Source organism: Helianthus annuus, chromosome 15 (genome assembly GCF_002127325.2).
Source record: "Helianthus annuus cultivar XRQ/B chromosome 15, HanXRQr2.0-SUNRISE, whole genome shotgun sequence".
In the NCBI taxonomy this organism is placed as follows: Eukaryota; Viridiplantae; Streptophyta; class Magnoliopsida; order Asterales; family Asteraceae; genus Helianthus; species Helianthus annuus.
The window spans coordinates 49,174,655-49,192,189 of NC_035447.2; the positions used below are offsets into that span (position 1 = coordinate 49,174,655).

The window sequence follows — 17,535 nt, forward strand, 5'->3', positions numbered from 1 at the left end:
AAGAAGCAATAACAGTAAAAACATTTTGTTACTCATTTAAAAACATTCAAAAGTTACATATTAAATACATGATTGCAAAATGGGTTGACCATGATTATTAACAACTTAAACCCAAAAAACCCATTATCATAGTTAAAGTTAGTTTCTAAATGTGTATCATAAATAGGAGGTTTTAATCAGCCTAAACAACACCAACACGTCAATGCCGCACAATGTTGATTCTAATTCTCACACGACCCCTGTTAACCACCACCTTAACACTAGCACTCCCAACACCCCTAACAACCATACGGATTTGGATCCTTGTATGTCCGTTAGAAGATTAGACCCTTAATCCAGCTGCAATTTCACATATGAACGTCATTTAACTGTATCTAGTGCATAGTTTGTTGTTAAGTGAAATTAAGGAAATGTCGTGCATGTTACTTGTTCAGATCGCATAATCACATCATATGTCATCATGTTGTCTTTGATCGGAGTTTTTGGGGTTGATCGGAGAACTACGTTGAGAGCCGGTGAGGTTTTGGGGGTTGAAGGGAGTGGAGTGATGCTTATAAAGAAGATAGAGGATTGATATGGTTGACATTGGGGTTAGTTTAGGTGAAATTGCAAGTTTTCTCCTATAAAAGTTATCTATTTAGACGGTCAACTAACGTCCAGTTACAAGAAAGACGTTATTGATTCCAACTAGCAACCATAGGGACTCGAATGGTCGTTTTTTTTCAAATAGGGTCTGTATGTGCTAACGGGTGTAAACCACAGGGACTGAAATTGTACTTTATTCAAAAAATATATCTATGTGAAATTACACTCTTGCACTTTCTTTTTCGAATGCAACACTATTTTAACTTGATCATTTTTACCAAGTTTAATGCAAGCGTCTTGTCGATGCAAAACAAGTACTCATCCTAGTTTGAATTTGGGTTGTCCTACTCTAATATACAGTTTTTGAGTAAATTGCAATTTGCCTTCTTGTGGTTTAGTGGTGGGAACTTTAGGCGTGTCATGAAGGGGTATGGCCCCAAAGGATTATTGGTTCGCCAATTATACATCTTTTACACAAGGAGCAGATGTGTTCGTTAGGTAGGATCTTTCTCTGATTTAAAAATGCACATCTATCATACATCAATTGGCATATGACATGGCAATGAATACATACAGATTGGTGAAATTCGGCAAACCAGTGTCTACGATATTTTCGCAGACATGTTAATATTCGAAAGAATATCTTAGAAAGCCTAACGAAAGCGATATCCATTAGCTATTGGAGACTCACTCAAGCAGATATGACTTTCATGGAATGCTCGATAGTATTGTATTGATTGAATGCACTAGGTATGAAAAAAACTACGTTGTTGCATGGAAAGGAAAATATAGTGGGGGTGACCAAGGATGTCCACCATAAGGCTCAAGGCAGTTGCATCACATGACTCTTTGGATTTAGCATGCTTATTTTGGAGATGTCAAATCGAACAATGACATCAACGTCATAAATCAGTCACCAATAATATTTAATGACATGTCAAACGGTTTTGCACCGCCATGCAACTTTACAGTGAACGAGACTGAATACCACCAAGGATACTACCTTGCAGTTCGTATCTATTCGGAATGGTCAACGATTGTAAAAAGCTTCTCGTATCCACAAACCCAGAAGATGAAATTATTAAAAAAACGATATGAGTCGGCAAAAAAGGAAATCGAGAAGGCTTTTGGTGTCCTCAATGCTCAATGGCACATTATACAAAGGGAAACGAGGATTTAGTGTGACAACCGGTAATTAACGGCCTCTAATCACGCGATTAACAAATGTTTATGGCGATAATAAATAGTGTTTAAGACGTAGATTAACTTAATTAGGCCTTTGTAGTGCCTAGGAACGTCTACCCGACTTTACAGTGCGCGAACGGTGGTTTACGGATAAACCTGTTAAACGGAAAACGGCAACGAATTGAAACCGAATGAAATACTGACAACGCCGAAAAGTACAAATTTTATACGCATAGTTTATATTTATAAATTTAGTTTTGCGAAATTTTTACGCTTTCGAACGACGCAAAGCGCAAACGTGAACGAAAACGCGGAAACAGTAATGCACCGACAATCAACGACGAAACGGAAGCACCAGACTCGAATCTCATCTTGATATTAATATATTATGATATATTTGGCATCGTTTTCGAATTTTATTATGCGTAGTCTAAAACGAAATGAACAACGGACAAGAAACGACAATCGAAGCAGTTTATGCAATTTTTAACGCGACCGATGATCAAACGCGGCAAACAACGATTACTTACATATCTATAAACTTGAAATTTTAATTTACGACATTCCGACGATTTCGGTTATAAAAACGGGTCTCGTAGAGGATTACAGGCCACTTAAACACGGGCTTGTGGGCCTTGGGCCCAAGCCCAAAGCCCACTAAACCAAACCTAGCTATAAAAGGGAAGGTGAAACCCTAACCCTCATTTTTTTTGTCAGCCGCACATGCTTGAAGTCCCCCTTGTTCTCTTATTTGCTCTGCTAATCAAGAAATACACACACAAACATATGGAGACCATCTTCTCCAAACCAAGTCCTCAACGACAACCTGCTCTCCTTCTCCATCTCGTTGAAGATCGGCCAAGCGACACCCCCCCCATCTCGATCTATACGGCAAAACACACACACACACACACACCTGAAATCAGAGCCATAACCATCTCTAAACACAACCACACCCACACAGATCTGACTATAGAGAGAGAGAGAGAGAGCGGCGGAGAAGAACCAACAGCGGCAGCAGCGCCGCCGTCTACGGCGGAGCGACGGAGGAGACAGGCGGCATCGGTGGTTGATGTTCCGACAACTCTTCGACACGCCCGGTAAGCGACGATTTGGTGGATATCAACAGCAATAGTGGCGGCGGAGGTGACGTCCGGTCACCATGAACGGTTTCCGGCGACTCTCAGGTTCCCTTGATGACGGATTTGGGTTCGTGAACGGTCCGATTCAGATCAACTTTAGGGTGGTTCGAGTCAGTTTGGTTCAGATTCGGGACACGAGCGGTTCGGGTTTCATTTAGATGGAGTCCAGTTTACGGTTTCACGTCGTTCGAGTTTCGGTTCGACAGTCAAAGCCTGTCAAACTTGGTCAAACAATCAACGGGTCAGAATCGGGTTCGGGTCAAAATTTGTCAACATCAGATATGTGTAGCTTCGGTTCAAGTGTTTAAGTTTGGTTCGGGTTCTTGTTCGGTTCAACTCAGATCTGGGGTTCAAGTAGTCACATCAGCAGGATCGGGTCACGGTTCGGTTCGGTTCAACAAGTCAGACTGCGGGTCAAAGTTAGTCAACCACAGGTCATGGTTCGTTTCGGTCAGATTTGATTTCGGGTCAAACTGAGTCAACTCGGGTCTACAGACAGTCAACGCAGTCAACAACAGTCAATGAAGACCCGGTAAAGTTTAAACGACACAAAAGTTTTGTTTCGTTATGCAGATTATAATTATACGCGACCGAGCTCGACCGTTATCTTTAGCGACTACTTACACTTTATTTTGCCGTATTTGATAAAGTCTTAAGTATATATTGTTTGCATTGATTGAATAATTGTTGAGCTTTGACAAAATACGACAACTTTTTATTGTCGGGTTATTCCAAAAACAGAGGAAACTCTGTCCGTTTTTCGTTAAAAATCCAAAATACAAAGCATAATTTTATTGTTTAATCGACACTTGTTGAAATCCGAGCTTTCTTATAGAATGAATAAAAGACGTATTTATTTTTACGACGTTATAAGTTAACGAAAAACCGATATTCAATCTAAAATAAATATAATTATTTATATTTGTTTCAAACGCCCAAACCTCGGAAACTTTTACAACAAAGCTATAATTAGTTATATTTCGTTCAAACGTCGTCATTCGTATAACTTTTATAAAATAAATATAATTGTTTATATTTATTTCAAATGTCGTAAATTGTATACTTTTATAAAAATAAAAAAAATAAATATAATAGTTTATGTTTATTTCAAACTTCTAAACGAAGTACGACACATTTCCGCACTACTATTCGCCTACGCCTTCTAACCGCAACGACTAACACGACTATGTAAGTATATTTATATTAAATATATAAATATATATATTCTAAACCATTCTTAAACTAAGTCGTTTTCGAGACTTAGTTTTATTCTGATTATAAATGGGATCAAATAACCATAGATTGGTTATTCCAGGTCAAGATAACAACACTTTCATCGAATTGTATGATTAACGATTCGGTAGAGCTCGGACACGTAGTTTAACTACGTTGTTCAATTAAAAACTTATAATTATTCCTTGGTTAGGAATACTATAGATGCACGCTAGCTAATTCACATTCTTGGAACGACACTACGGAAACACACTAAGCTAGCATTGCACAGGAACGTCAAGGTGAGTTCATAACCCTCACTTTTTACTGTTTTACATTTTTTTATAAATGTTTTCGGGGGTGGAAAGACATGCAAGTTTTTGCAAAAGTAAATAACTTTTCGATGAACGAAAACTCATATTTATAAACCGTGTTGCGCATGAATTTCAAGGAACTTAAATGGTTTACGAATGATTTCGATCAAACATACCGGTTTTACAAATTTGATCCGCATATTACGAAACGTGCATGATTTTCTAATGGGTACGGGCGACACAGTCGAGGTGATTCGACACAGTCGAGGTGATTCGACACAGTCGAGGGGATTCGACACAGTCGAGGTTATTCGACACAGTCGAGGTGATTCGACACAGTCGAGGTTATTCAACACAGTCGAGGTGATTCACACAGTCGAGGTGATTTGACACAGTCGAGGTTATTCGACACAGTGGAAGTGATTCACACAGTCGAGGTGATTCGACACAGTCGAGGTGATTCGACACTAAAAACCGTCTACACAGGTTGAGTACTTCCTATGTCGCCGTATACGTTGATGTCCTCGCGAAACATTAACGATCAACCTGTTCATAGACGCTTTACATACCCATTTAAAACATTAAAACTTTCATATATTCATAAGATTCATTTGATGGAAACTCACAAACACATGAATTACAAACTTTGGTTACGTTTTTCAAGTTATACCTAAGTAAGAGGAAGCGCTGATCCTGCTTACAAAGGTTCGTTTGGGCTTGGCCCATTCTCTCTCGTGCAATGCACAAAGACTCTCGTGGGCTAGACTCACAGTTCTCATATATTATGCCAAGAAAATGATTTTACTATATTTTCTCAAAAACTTTAAACCGGTTACCAAAAAGATTTATTTTAAATCTTTTCAAAGCAAACTATGAACTCGCTCAACTTTATGTTGACTTTTTCGCATGTTCTTTCTCAGGTTGCATTTTTCAAAACTATGGAACGGTTGGAATAGGATAACCCACGGGATTTCGAGTACTTAGCAGGCGTTTAATTTCTAGAAGTCTTAGCTTAATTGCTTCCGCTGTGCAATGAAGATACCGGTCCAGTCACGCCAAGCTCTGATATTTCGGGGTGTGACAGATTGGTATCAGAGCTATAGGTTTCAGCGAATTAGGTTTCTGTAGAGATACCTAGGCTTTAACCTCACTATCCTCTGAGGACTTAGATACCAAGACTTGAGCACATACAGAACGCCTAAGACTCGAATATAGGTTCCAACCGTTGCCAAGAACAATGAGTCCACGATTTTGGTTTTAAACATACACAAGTGTTAGCGTTGATACACGGTTCAACATTCATGAAACAAATTCATACATTAAGCAAAACTTTGAGAGTTTTGGATAACATGCATTTAGGACCTTTGTAAAGTTTATGTCGAAACGCATTAAAGGTCCTCACTTAGAAACCATGACTAACAACTCGGGCAAAACGCCATTGTCTATATTGCCTATGCTTTTTAATTATCTGAGCAGGTAACCTACGCGGAACGAAACGCTAGTGCACAGGAATACACAAAACATAAACTATACGTCAGCGGACGTCAAAGTACATCACACACGACTTTCGAAGCAAGCCCTTGGGGAAAACACAAATGGTCACGACAACAATAATGCTAACCCCATCAGCGGGAGTAACAACAACCGAATGCTATACTTTTCCATGTAATCCGGCAAATGACACGAGTCACCCTGAGGTACGTTACAGCAAGATTTCACAACAGTCGATACTTAGTCTGAAGAGACTCACAATGTTTGGCGCTGCAAATAAGTCACATGTCTTCGCATTCTCCCTACTTCATTAATGGCGACTACGCTATGTTCGACATTCCATGGTAATGTCAACTAACAAACGATTATCACGCGAAATTCCAGGTAAAGTCCTTAGATTTCTTTTGTTGAAATTTCGACTTTTTGCATATAGTGAGTAGACTTTCATACTTCTACTCCCCCTAATGGTCATTGCATCACAAAAATTTTCTTTCGTAATAGTGAATGCTCATTTGTTTCATTCTTGATGAATTCATATTTATACATGCGTCGTTTGTTACGCATGTGACTTCACTCGAAATTGTTGCTTTATCAACGTTCAATATTGTTTCTCTATGTTGATTATTGCATTGTGATTTGGACGATTGCATTGTTGTAAAGCGTTGACTCCTTGATATCGAGTCAATGAAACTTGTTGGATCTCTTTTCCTTTTCAAGCTACATACATGGTTTTTCGTTGTAACCATGTTGAAATTTCGTATCGATACGTGCATTCATTGTTGAAATGTGACTAAACCAAGTTCAATTGTTTGAACTTGCTCATGATATATATTCAATTCAAGGTCTAATATGATGGATTGAAGTCATCATATTCTACATAATCCCAACAAGCACTTCATTTGCTTTGAACCATAACATGCTTGTTTGGTCTTCGACTTCATTGAGTCGTTTCTTTGATCACGATCACCTTGTGGTGGCGTCTCACATATTTGAAGCTTGCGCTAATCTCGTTTGCACACATCATGTACGGATTGAATTGCTTATTTATTTGATTATTGATATTAAATCCGTTTGTTCGATTTATTGTATTAAATCAGTCTTAATGCAATTGTGTGTTAAGATGATGGTACACAAGTTCGTGTTAAATATTTCAAGGTATCTCTTAACGATTCTTTCAGCATCGATCGAACATTTTGTGATATTTATTGCTCTTTTATTTTCGATCGAAAAACCTTATTTATTTGTTTCATTTTCAATTGAAAATCCTATGGGATTTGTTTGGAACACCCACATTTATTTCGTTGAGCCTTCATTTGATTTAAAACACGGTGATACTTGTTCGATCACCGCTATTATTGAGTTGTTTTATTCACTCTGACACCTTGTGGTGTCAGTATAAACTTGTAGCTTGGGCTAATCATGATCGAGCGTTTCATGCAATACACGGTGATACTTGTTCGGTCACCGCTATCATCGAGTTATTTCATTCACTACGACACCTTGTGGCGTCGGTATAAACTTGTAGCTTGTGCTAATCATGATCAACTGTCTCATGCGAAACTATATTTGTTTTTTGTTTGACTCATCGTTTAAATGGTCTTAATGCAACTATGTATTAAGATGATGATACACCAGGTTCGGTTGTATTTCATTTCGGTATATCCTTGCAACACGTTGATTTTATCTTATTCATTTAATGATTCGTTACTTGACAAATCATTTTGTGATTCTATTCATTTGAGCTTGTTGAATTCGACTTTCAATCATACGACAACCAACGCAAGTTTCCGTTGGTAGTGAATTCTATTGTTTCACAGAAAAAAAAAATCGATTTGCACATTGTGAACGTTCATTTGGAATTTTATTGGTCGAAATCCCTCTTTTGTTGGACCCCCGTAAACTTGGTCGCATTAGTGATAGTATCACTACGCTTCGTTCACTTGACTTCGATTTTTGGAACAAACTCAGCTAAACCGTTGGGTTCTTATTGATGGAAAACGACTTTACATTCATATAATTCGAATAAGTTTTGATTTGCTTATGCGGTCATTCACTTTGGTATTATTCGGACTTACCTAGGAACGACACAACTCTGAGGAGATAACCTAGTCTAAATTTTGAGGACGAAATTTTTGCAACAGGGGGAGAATGTGACAACCGGTAATTAACGGCCTCTAATCACGCGATTAACAAATGTTTATGGCGATAATAAATAGTGTTTAAGACGTAGATTAACTTAATTAGGCCTTTGTAGTGCCTAGGAACGTCTACCCGACTTTACAGTGCGCGAACGGTGGTTTACGGATAAACCTGTTAAACGGAAAACGGCAACGAATTGAAACCGAATGAAATACTGACAACGCCGAAAAGTACAAATTTTATACGCATAGTTTATATTTATAAATTTAGTTTTGCGAAATTTTTACGCTTTCGAACGACGCAAAGCGCAAACGTGAACGAAAAACGCGGAAACAGTAATGCACCGACAATCAACGACGAAACGGAAGCACCAGACTCGAATCTCATCTTGATATTAATATATTATGATATATTTGGCATCGTTTTCGAATTTTATTATGCGTAGTCTAAAACGAAATGAACAACGGACAAGAAACGACAATCGAAGCAGTTTATGCAATTTTTAACGCGACCGATGATCAAACGCGGCAAACAACGATTACTTACATATCTATAAACTTGAAATTTTAATTTACGACATTCCGACGATTTCGGTTATAAAAACGGGTCTCGTAGAGGATTACAGGCCACTTAAACACGGGCTTGTGGGCCTTGGGCCCAAGCCCAAAGCCCACTAAACCAAACCTAGCTATAAAAGGGAAGGTGAAACCCTAACCCTCATTTTTTTTGTCAGCCGCACATGCTTGAAGTCCCCCTTGTTCTCTTATTTGCTCTGCTAATCAAGAAATACACACACAAACATATGGAGACCATCTTCTCCAAACCAAGTCCTCAACGACAACCTGCTCTCCTTCTCCATCTCGTTGAAGATCGGCCAAGCGACACCCCCCCCATCTCGATCTATACGGCAAAACACACACACACACACACACACACCTGAAATCAGAGCCATAACCATCTCTAAACACAACCACACCCACACAGATCTGACTATAGAGAGAGAGAGAGAGAGCGGCGGAGAAGAACCAACAGCGGCAGCAGCGCCGCCGTCTACGGCGGAGCGACGGAGGAGACAGGCGGCATCGGTGGTTGATGTTCCGACAACTCTTCGACACGCCCGGTAAGCGACGATTTGGTGGATATCAACAGCAATAGTGGCGGCGGAGGTGACGTCCGGTCACCATGAACGGTTTCCGGCGACTCTCAGGTTCCCTTGATGACGGATTTGGGTTCGTGAACGGTCCGATTCAGATCAACTTTAGGGTGGTTCGAGTCAGTTTGGTTCAGATTCGGGACACGAGCGGTTCGGGTTTCATTTAGATGGAGTCCAGTTTACGGTTTCACGTCGTTCGAGTTTCGGTTCGACAGTCAAAGCCTGTCAAACTTGGTCAAACAATCAACGGGTCAGAATCGGGTTCGGGTCAAAATTTGTCAACATCAGATATGTGTAGCTTCGGTTCAAGTGTTTAAGTTTGGTTCGGGTTCTTGTTCGGTTCAACTCAGATCTGGGGTTCAAGTAGTCACATCAGCAGGATCGGGTCACGGTTCGGTTCGGTTCAACAAGTCAGACTGCGGGTCAAAGTTAGTCAACCACAGGTCATGGTTCGTTTCGGTCAGATTTGATTTCGGGTCAAACTGAGTCAACTCGGGTCTACAGACAGTCAACGCAGTCAACAACAGTCAATGAAGACCCGGTAAAGTTTAAACGACACAAAAGTTTTGTTTCGTTATGCAAATTATAATTATACGCGACCGAGCTCGACCGTTATCTTTAGCGACTACTTACACTTTATTTTGCCGTATTTGATAAAGTCTTAAGTATATATTGTTTGCATTGATTGAATAATTGTTGAGCTTTGACAAAATACGACAACTTTTTATTGTCGGGTTATTCCAAAAACAGAGGAAACTATGTCCGTTTTTCGTTAAAAATCCAAAATACAAAGCATAATTTTATTGTTTAATCGACACTTGTTGAAATCCGAGCTTTCTTATAGAATGAATAAAAGACGTATTTATTTTTACGACGTTATAAGTTAACGAAAAACCGATATTCAATCTAAAATAAATATAATTATTTATATTTGTTTCAAACGCCCAAACCTCGGAAACTTTTACAACAAAGCTATAATTAGTTATATTTCGTTCAAACGTCGTCATTCGTATAACTTTTATAAAATAAATATAATTGTTTATATTTATTTCAAATGTCGTAAATTGTATACTTTTATAAAAATAAAAAAAATAAATATAATAGTTTATGTTTATTTCAAACTTCTAAACGAAGTACGACACATTTCCGCACTACTATTCGCCTACGTCTTCTAACCGCAACGACTAACACGACTATGTAAGTATATTTATATTAAATATATAAATATATATATTCTAAACCATTCGTAAACTAAGTCGTTTTCGAGACTTAGTTTTATTCTGATTATAAATGGGATCAAATAACCATAGATTGGTTATTCCAGGTCAAGATAACAACACTTTCATCGAATTGTATGATTAACGATTCGGTAGAGCTCGGACACGTAGTTTAACTACGTTGTTCAATTAAAAACTTATAATTATTCCTTGGTTAGGAATACTATAGATGCACGCTAGCTAATTCACATTCTTGGAACGACACTACGGAAACACACTAAGCTAGCATTGCACAGGAACGTCAAGGTGAGTTCATAACCCTCACTTTTTACTGTTTTACATTTTTTTATAAATGTTTTCGGGGGTGGAAAGACATGCAAGTTTTTACAAAAGTAAATAACTTTTCGATGAACGAAAACTCATATTTATAAACCGTGTTGCGCATGAATTTCAAGGAACTTAAATGGTTTACGAATGATTTCGATCAAACATACCGGTTTTACAAATTTGATCCGCATATTACGAAACGTGCATGATTTTCTAATGGGTACGGGCGACACAGTCGAGGTGATTCGACACAGTCGAGGTGATTCGACACAGTCGAGGGGATTCGACACAGTCGAGGTTATTCGACACAGTCGAGGTGATTCGACACAGTCGAGGTTATTCGACACAGTCGAGGTGATTCACACAGTCGAGGTGATTTGACACAGTCGAGGTTATTCGACACAGTCGAGGTGATTCACACAGTCGAGGTGATTCGACACTAAAAACCGTCTACACAGGTTGAGTACTTCCTATGTCGCCGTATACGTTGATGTCCTCGCGAAACATTAACGATCAACCTGTTCATAGACGCTTTACATACCCATTTAAAACATTAAAACTTTCATATATTCATAAGATTCATTTGATGGAAACTCACAAACACATGAATTACAAACTTTGGTTACGTTTTTCAAGTTATACCTAAGTAAGAGGAAGCGCTGATCCTGCTTACAAAGGTTCGTTTGGGCTTGGCCCATTCTCTCTCGTGCAATGCACAAAGACTCTCGTGGGCTAGACTCACAGTTCTCATATATTATGCCAAGAAAATGATTTTACTATATTTTCTCAACAACTTTAAACCGGTTACCAAAAAGATTTATTTTAAATCTTTTCAAAGCAAACTATGAACTCGCTCAACTTTATGTTGACTTTTTCGCATGTTCTTTCTCAGGTTGCATTTTTCAAAACTATGGAACGGTTGGAATAGGATAACCCACGGGATTTCGAGTACTTAGCAGGCGTTTAATTTCTAGAAGTCTTAGCTTAATTGCTTCCGCTGTGCAATGAAGATACCGGTCCAGTCACGCCAAGCTCTGATATTTCGGGGTGTGACATTTAGAGCACAAAAATTATATCCGATATAATGTATGCATGCATTATATTGCACAACTTGATCGTAGAAGATGGACACGCAATAAGTAAGTGGTCGGATGATGAGAATGAAGAAGTAGAGCCACCAAACCATGGACCTACACACGATTTTACAAAACGCTTACAAAGGTTGAAGGACTCATGTGACACTGAAGTTTATCATACGCTTCAACACAATTTACTCAAGCACCCATAATCTATTAAAAAACAATTTTAGGTTATGTATGCTTTTTATTTTTAGTTTTATGTATGTTTTTATAAATATTTCATCTACATTTTTAGTTTTATTATACGTATGTTCTTAATTTAATGTTTATTTCGATTTTCTTTTTCTAATTTAATTTTAAATAACATTCTATTTTATAAATTTAAATATATACACAATATAAAATAAATATTATTAAAGTAATTTGGTTTATATTAAATAAATGTAAAAGCAGGAAATAATATGGATGGTAAGGTGGAGATTTTTATAGGTTTGTTGTTTTGGAAAAGGTTGGGGTTTTTAATAGAGATGTGAAATCCGATGTGGCATGTTGAGATAAAGGTTTATGGAGGTTTGTAAGGTTCCGTGCTGTAGAAGCAAAATCTGATGTGGCATGAGTAAAGGTTTATGGAGGTTTGTAAGGTTTAGTGTTGTTGTAGAAGCTCTAACTAATTATATTCTTTCTTCATCCCTTTCATAGATAGAACTTTCCATGTCAATGAGGTGGTGGTGGAGTGGTAAGGGAGAGACTTGGTGTTCTAAGGGACCTAAGTTCAATTCCTGTTCTCCCCGTTATTTTCTGCAGCACATGTTGATGATGAGAGACTAGGCGAGTAGGCGGAGATCGCTAGTTCAATCCTTGAACTGAGCGGGTTTTATCTTACCGCATTGTCGTGCCTTCGGGCGAGTGTTCATTGGTTTCGGCCCTAGGTGAGAGTTTTCCCTAGTTCGGAGGCAAGTGTATCCAGATGTGGTGAATTTCGAACTTTCTCTCTCTCACGGATAACCAACTATTCTAACAGTTATGAACCGAGAGGACCAACCGAGTAACAACATAACAGGCGGGTTTCGGTTTTTATTCAGTCCCAATTTCAGGTAAACACAAAATCCACTCAGCCCTAGATGATGTTACTGTATACTCTATATGTTTTATATGCTTAAGATCAGTGATACCTAAGATCCCTATTATGAACCAAACAATGAATGCAGTAATGATCATATGAGCATGACTATGAACATAAATATAAATGAGAACATGCACCAAGACTAGTGTACATGAAGATCAATCACACTAGGGTGCTTGCTCAGATTCAATGGCACATTGCTTATGCTTGTTTTATGTGTACTGCTTCTGTGTTGGTCAATTTGCTTTTGTGCTCGTTAATTAACATCACCCATAATGAGCTCGTTTAAATTTCAAGCCAAACCGAGTTGCCTCATATAATTTTGAAGGTATTGATAGATCGCTAAATATATACACAATAAAAAAAAATGGTCAAAAAAAAATAGTAATAAACACCTTTTCCATTGTTCCGTTCCATTCTTCCAATCTTTCACAATTACAGTAACAAAAACAAACAATTAGCATAGATGCTCATCAAAAATCTAAACCATTTTAATGTAAACAACTTTAATAAGATGCTCCACCCATCAAGAGTAGAATTTAGTACCTTTTTAGCAAAATCAAACCTCCTCCATTCAAACAAGATGCCAATGTTATCTTCTCCCATCATAATTCAAATAATGAGGTAGGAACTTTACCATTAATGTTTAATTTTAAAAAATCAACTCAATATATTCTCACGTATAAATCCCAATTAAATGGAACCAACGGTTCAACACCCAAAACTTTCCAAGATACTAAATGAATGAACATAGGTGATTATGCAACTTTTTTGTGTATTACATAAGCTTTTAGCTTACGTAAGTCTACTAAGTCAAAAAATAATGTACAAAATTTTAATGCATAAAAACACTCATGATATAATAAGCGTCCGCCTTGGCCTATAAAATCCCTAAAAAATGTGGCTTAAAATATCCTAAAAAATGTGATTTTCTTCCGCTTCCTTACACTGTACCTTACAGATTGTTCCCAAGTTGAATAATTCAGTCTAATTTTCCTTACATTTTCTTCCTTAAATGAAACTCGGGAACACAATATGTTTGATTTTCTTTTCTTAAACATAACTTTGAAACACAAAATATTTACTTTCTTTCCATTTCCTTTATTTCGTTAGTGAACTTTAGTAATGAGTGTTACGGGCTGTTTGGCAACATCTAAATGATTAAGTGCTAAACCAGTAAGAGATCTGAACCATTAAATATTGAACCAGTAAGAGGTCTAAACCATTAAGAGCCTGTATAATGTTTAACCGTTTATAGGCAAATGTCGGACCAATTCATATTAGAGGTCTTAACCATTCAAACACTGTATAAATCTTAACCATTCAGAGACAAATGTCTGAACCATTCAAACATCTGCTTGTGAAACAAAAAGTCTAAACCATTAAGTGCTTAACCAGTAAGAGGTCTGAACCATCAAGAGTCTCATTAAGAGGTAAACAAACAGCCCTATAGTGTGCTTAACAGGAGCAAAGGTTAGAAGGGGCCCGCGGGGGGAGGGGGGACGAACTTTTCACTCAATAGTGTTATGTATGTAGCTTTTGTATATAAATTTTTGAGTATATACGTTTCCACCCCCGGTTCTATAGAAATTTTTAGATATATACGTCTTCAACCTCCAGATCTTAAGCTTCCCCCAAAACAGTTCCTTGACCCCATACAGATCGATAGAAACACTATTTTGCAAAGAAAGCGCTTGCAACAATTTTAGCAAAAGCTCTTTATGTGCACAAAGTAGACAATTGAAAAAAATTGGATGGACCCAAACCTCGAACCCCAAAAGACCCTTTTGTTACAGTTTGTGCAGACAACAGTAAAAAGAAACAAACCCCATCATAAAGCATTTATCAGCCATTTGTGCAAACTGCACAAAAGAGTCCCCACATTTGACCACATGACATATGACAATTCAATAACTAAACAATCAGAAAGATCTTTATCTTTATTCTTTATAGTACCAATTAATTTCATATTTCATTAATTGTTCATGGATTCTCATACAGTCCATATAGTTAACAGTTGCATACATGAACCATAAATTTGTTAGAAATAACTTTAACTTGAATTAAAAGATCACAACACATAACTCATAATCCATAAAACCTAAATTAACATCATATCATTCATAATTCATAACTAAAGCATCAAAAACCCAACAACAAAAACCTCATAATAAAACCAACCATAGTCTTCTTTCATCAACAAAGAAACCAAAATAAAAAAAACTAAAAGCAAATGTGAAAAGACACATTTACCCTTAATCATCCACCATCAACTTAAACCAGATCTAACGGTTGCTACTGTTAGGGCACTCTCTAGAGAAATGCCCTTCTTCACCACAGTTATAGCAACCGCCGCCGCCGCCACCACGGCTCCCACCGTAACCACCGCCACGGCCGCCTCCGCCGCCCCCACCGCCGTACCTACCACCACCACCTCCTCCACCGTTCTCAGTACAATCCCTAGCCATATGCCCGTTCTCACCACACTTATAACAACCATTTCCACCGCCGCCACGTCCTCCACGGCTACCACCGTTATAACCGCCACCTCCGCCGTAGCGATCACCACCGCCTCCACCGTAACGATCTCCACCACCTCCGTAACGATCACCACCGCCGCCACCGCCGCCACGTGTGCTTCCTTGAACCGGACCTTCATTCGGACCGGTGACGTCAGCGGCCTTAGTACGGCCATCGGAGCCTTGCTCAATCAGATACTCCACCGCCTCGCCGTCGCCGAGGCTGCGGAAACCGTCGGTCCTGATCGACGACTGGTGAACGAAAAGCTCTTCGCCGCCGTCTTCAGGAGTGATGAAACCGAAGCCTTTGGTGTCGTTGAACCATTTCACGGTGCCGGATTTCCTGCCGCCGTCAACCTCCATTTTTTTTGAATCGGAAACCCTAGAGAATGAAAACCCCCAAATTGAGGAGAGAGGAAACCCTAATTTGTTTCTCTCTCTAGATTGGTGGTTTTTTGTTTTGAGATCATGGGCGGTTATATAGAAGAATTGGTTGCGTAGGGGTAGGATTGGAATTATGAAATGTTAATTAGAGAAAAGGTATGGAAGATATTTTCGTATAGGGAATATGATCTTGGGCTTTTTGTGATTTTTTGCGAGATCAACGGCTAAGATGATTTGTATTCATATCTATGATTTAAAATTTTTAATTGAAATTTCGTCTTTTTAATATATAGGATAAAGTATAGTTGTCTTTATCTTCAATAATTACAATCATTATCTTTTATTTGAAAACCAATAATACTCTACACTCTTTAGACCGTGGGGTATAGTGAAGCTTGGGTTGGGGTTTGGGTTGAGCATTGGTTGATATGTGGAATTGGAGCTCCCCCACCGCCTGGTTACCTGTCCGCAGGGTATGGCGGGGCTTGAGTTGGGTGCACCGGTGGCATAAATTAAAAAAAAATTTACAAAAAATTTATAAAAAATCACACAACATTTATAAAAAAACCCACAACTTCATTAAAATTTAAAATTACATAATCCTAAAAATTACATAATTTATAAAAATTACAAAATAAACCTAGAGCGTTAAATAAATTTCAAAAAGGTCGATCTTGTCGAACGCATTTCGCTCCTTGCCTCGAAACTCTATGTTCGCCACCGCCACCCTGAAACGCCCATTTTCCACATTTGACATATAACGTAAACTTTATACGAATTTTTGGAAAAATTTTGACATGACCCGTTCGAAAATTGAACCTTTCCCCTGCTTTTAACAACATCATTTTAATTAAGTTCTACGACACTTTTCAAAACCACAAAGTTATGACCATAAGGTTCACCATGAACAATTTTGTACAAACTATACCAAAAGATTTAGAAATCCTAACTACTTACTAACATACTAGACACAATTTAATATCATATGACAAAACGAAATCTTTGACCCATTCATAATCAACAACATGAACCGGAAGCGTGCAAAAGGTCGACATTGTGTGTTCGGTCCGAGTGCGCCGCAATCAAGCATGAGATTTACCTAACATTCATAACAACAAACACTTGTTAGTTCGTAACACATAACAATTAAAATCCTTTAATTACATATTCTTTTTCAACCCGTTAACATAACATATTACCTTACTAACATCATTACTTTCATTCTAAAACATTCATCATTCCACTTTCCGATTCATTTGTGATGAATCGCCACATATCATATTCTTCAATATACTTACCCCATTTGACCCGTATGGTAAGTCGAATTCCTAAACAATCCAACTATCATTCTACTTAACATTCCAACCTATTAGACGGATCTTTTCAACTTTACCACAACTTGATCTTTCGGACATTTCTCCATACAAACTCTTTGCATTTATTCAATCATGATTCATAAAGGGAAATTATACTAAAATCATAGTACTAAATGGTATCATTCATAAATCTACAAATAGAGTACATAAAGTTCATATGAACTTACCCGATCTTGTGATACTTGTGTCTTTGAGTGACTTGCGCCTTCTTCCTTCTTTGTGCCTATATGTCACAATCTCGTACTTTAGCTTTCTTTTAACATTAACTTCACAATCCTTATAGTATGTT

At 38.0% G+C, this 17,535-nt stretch overlaps 1 protein-coding gene and 2 long non-coding RNA genes across 3 annotated transcripts; 2 read left to right on the forward strand and 1 right to left on the reverse strand.

Moving 5' to 3' along the window:
• The first annotated feature begins 2,318 nt into the window (after positions 1-2,318).
• LOC118487586 lies at positions 2,319-5,415 on the forward strand. The gene is made up of 3 exons (XR_004881979.1): positions 2,319-3,444; positions 4,339-4,426; positions 5,359-5,415. It is a non-coding gene; the product is annotated as an uncharacterized LOC118487586 (long non-coding RNA).
• Positions 5,416-7,754: 2,339 nt separating this feature from the next.
• Positions 7,755-12,119, forward strand: LOC118487587. Its single transcript, XR_004881980.1, has 3 exons — positions 7,755-9,762; positions 10,657-10,744; positions 11,658-12,119. It is a non-coding gene; the product is annotated as an uncharacterized LOC118487587 (long non-coding RNA).
• A 2,933-nt stretch (positions 12,120-15,052) lies between these two features.
• Positions 15,053-15,948, reverse strand: LOC110911558 (glycine-rich protein 2). The gene has a single exon (XM_022156186.2). The coding sequence runs from the start codon at positions 15,847-15,849 to the stop codon at positions 15,253-15,255; it is 597 nt and encodes a 198-aa protein (XP_022011878.1). The 5' UTR covers positions 15,850-15,948; the 3' UTR covers positions 15,053-15,252.
• Positions 15,949-17,535: the final 1,587 nt, after the last annotated feature.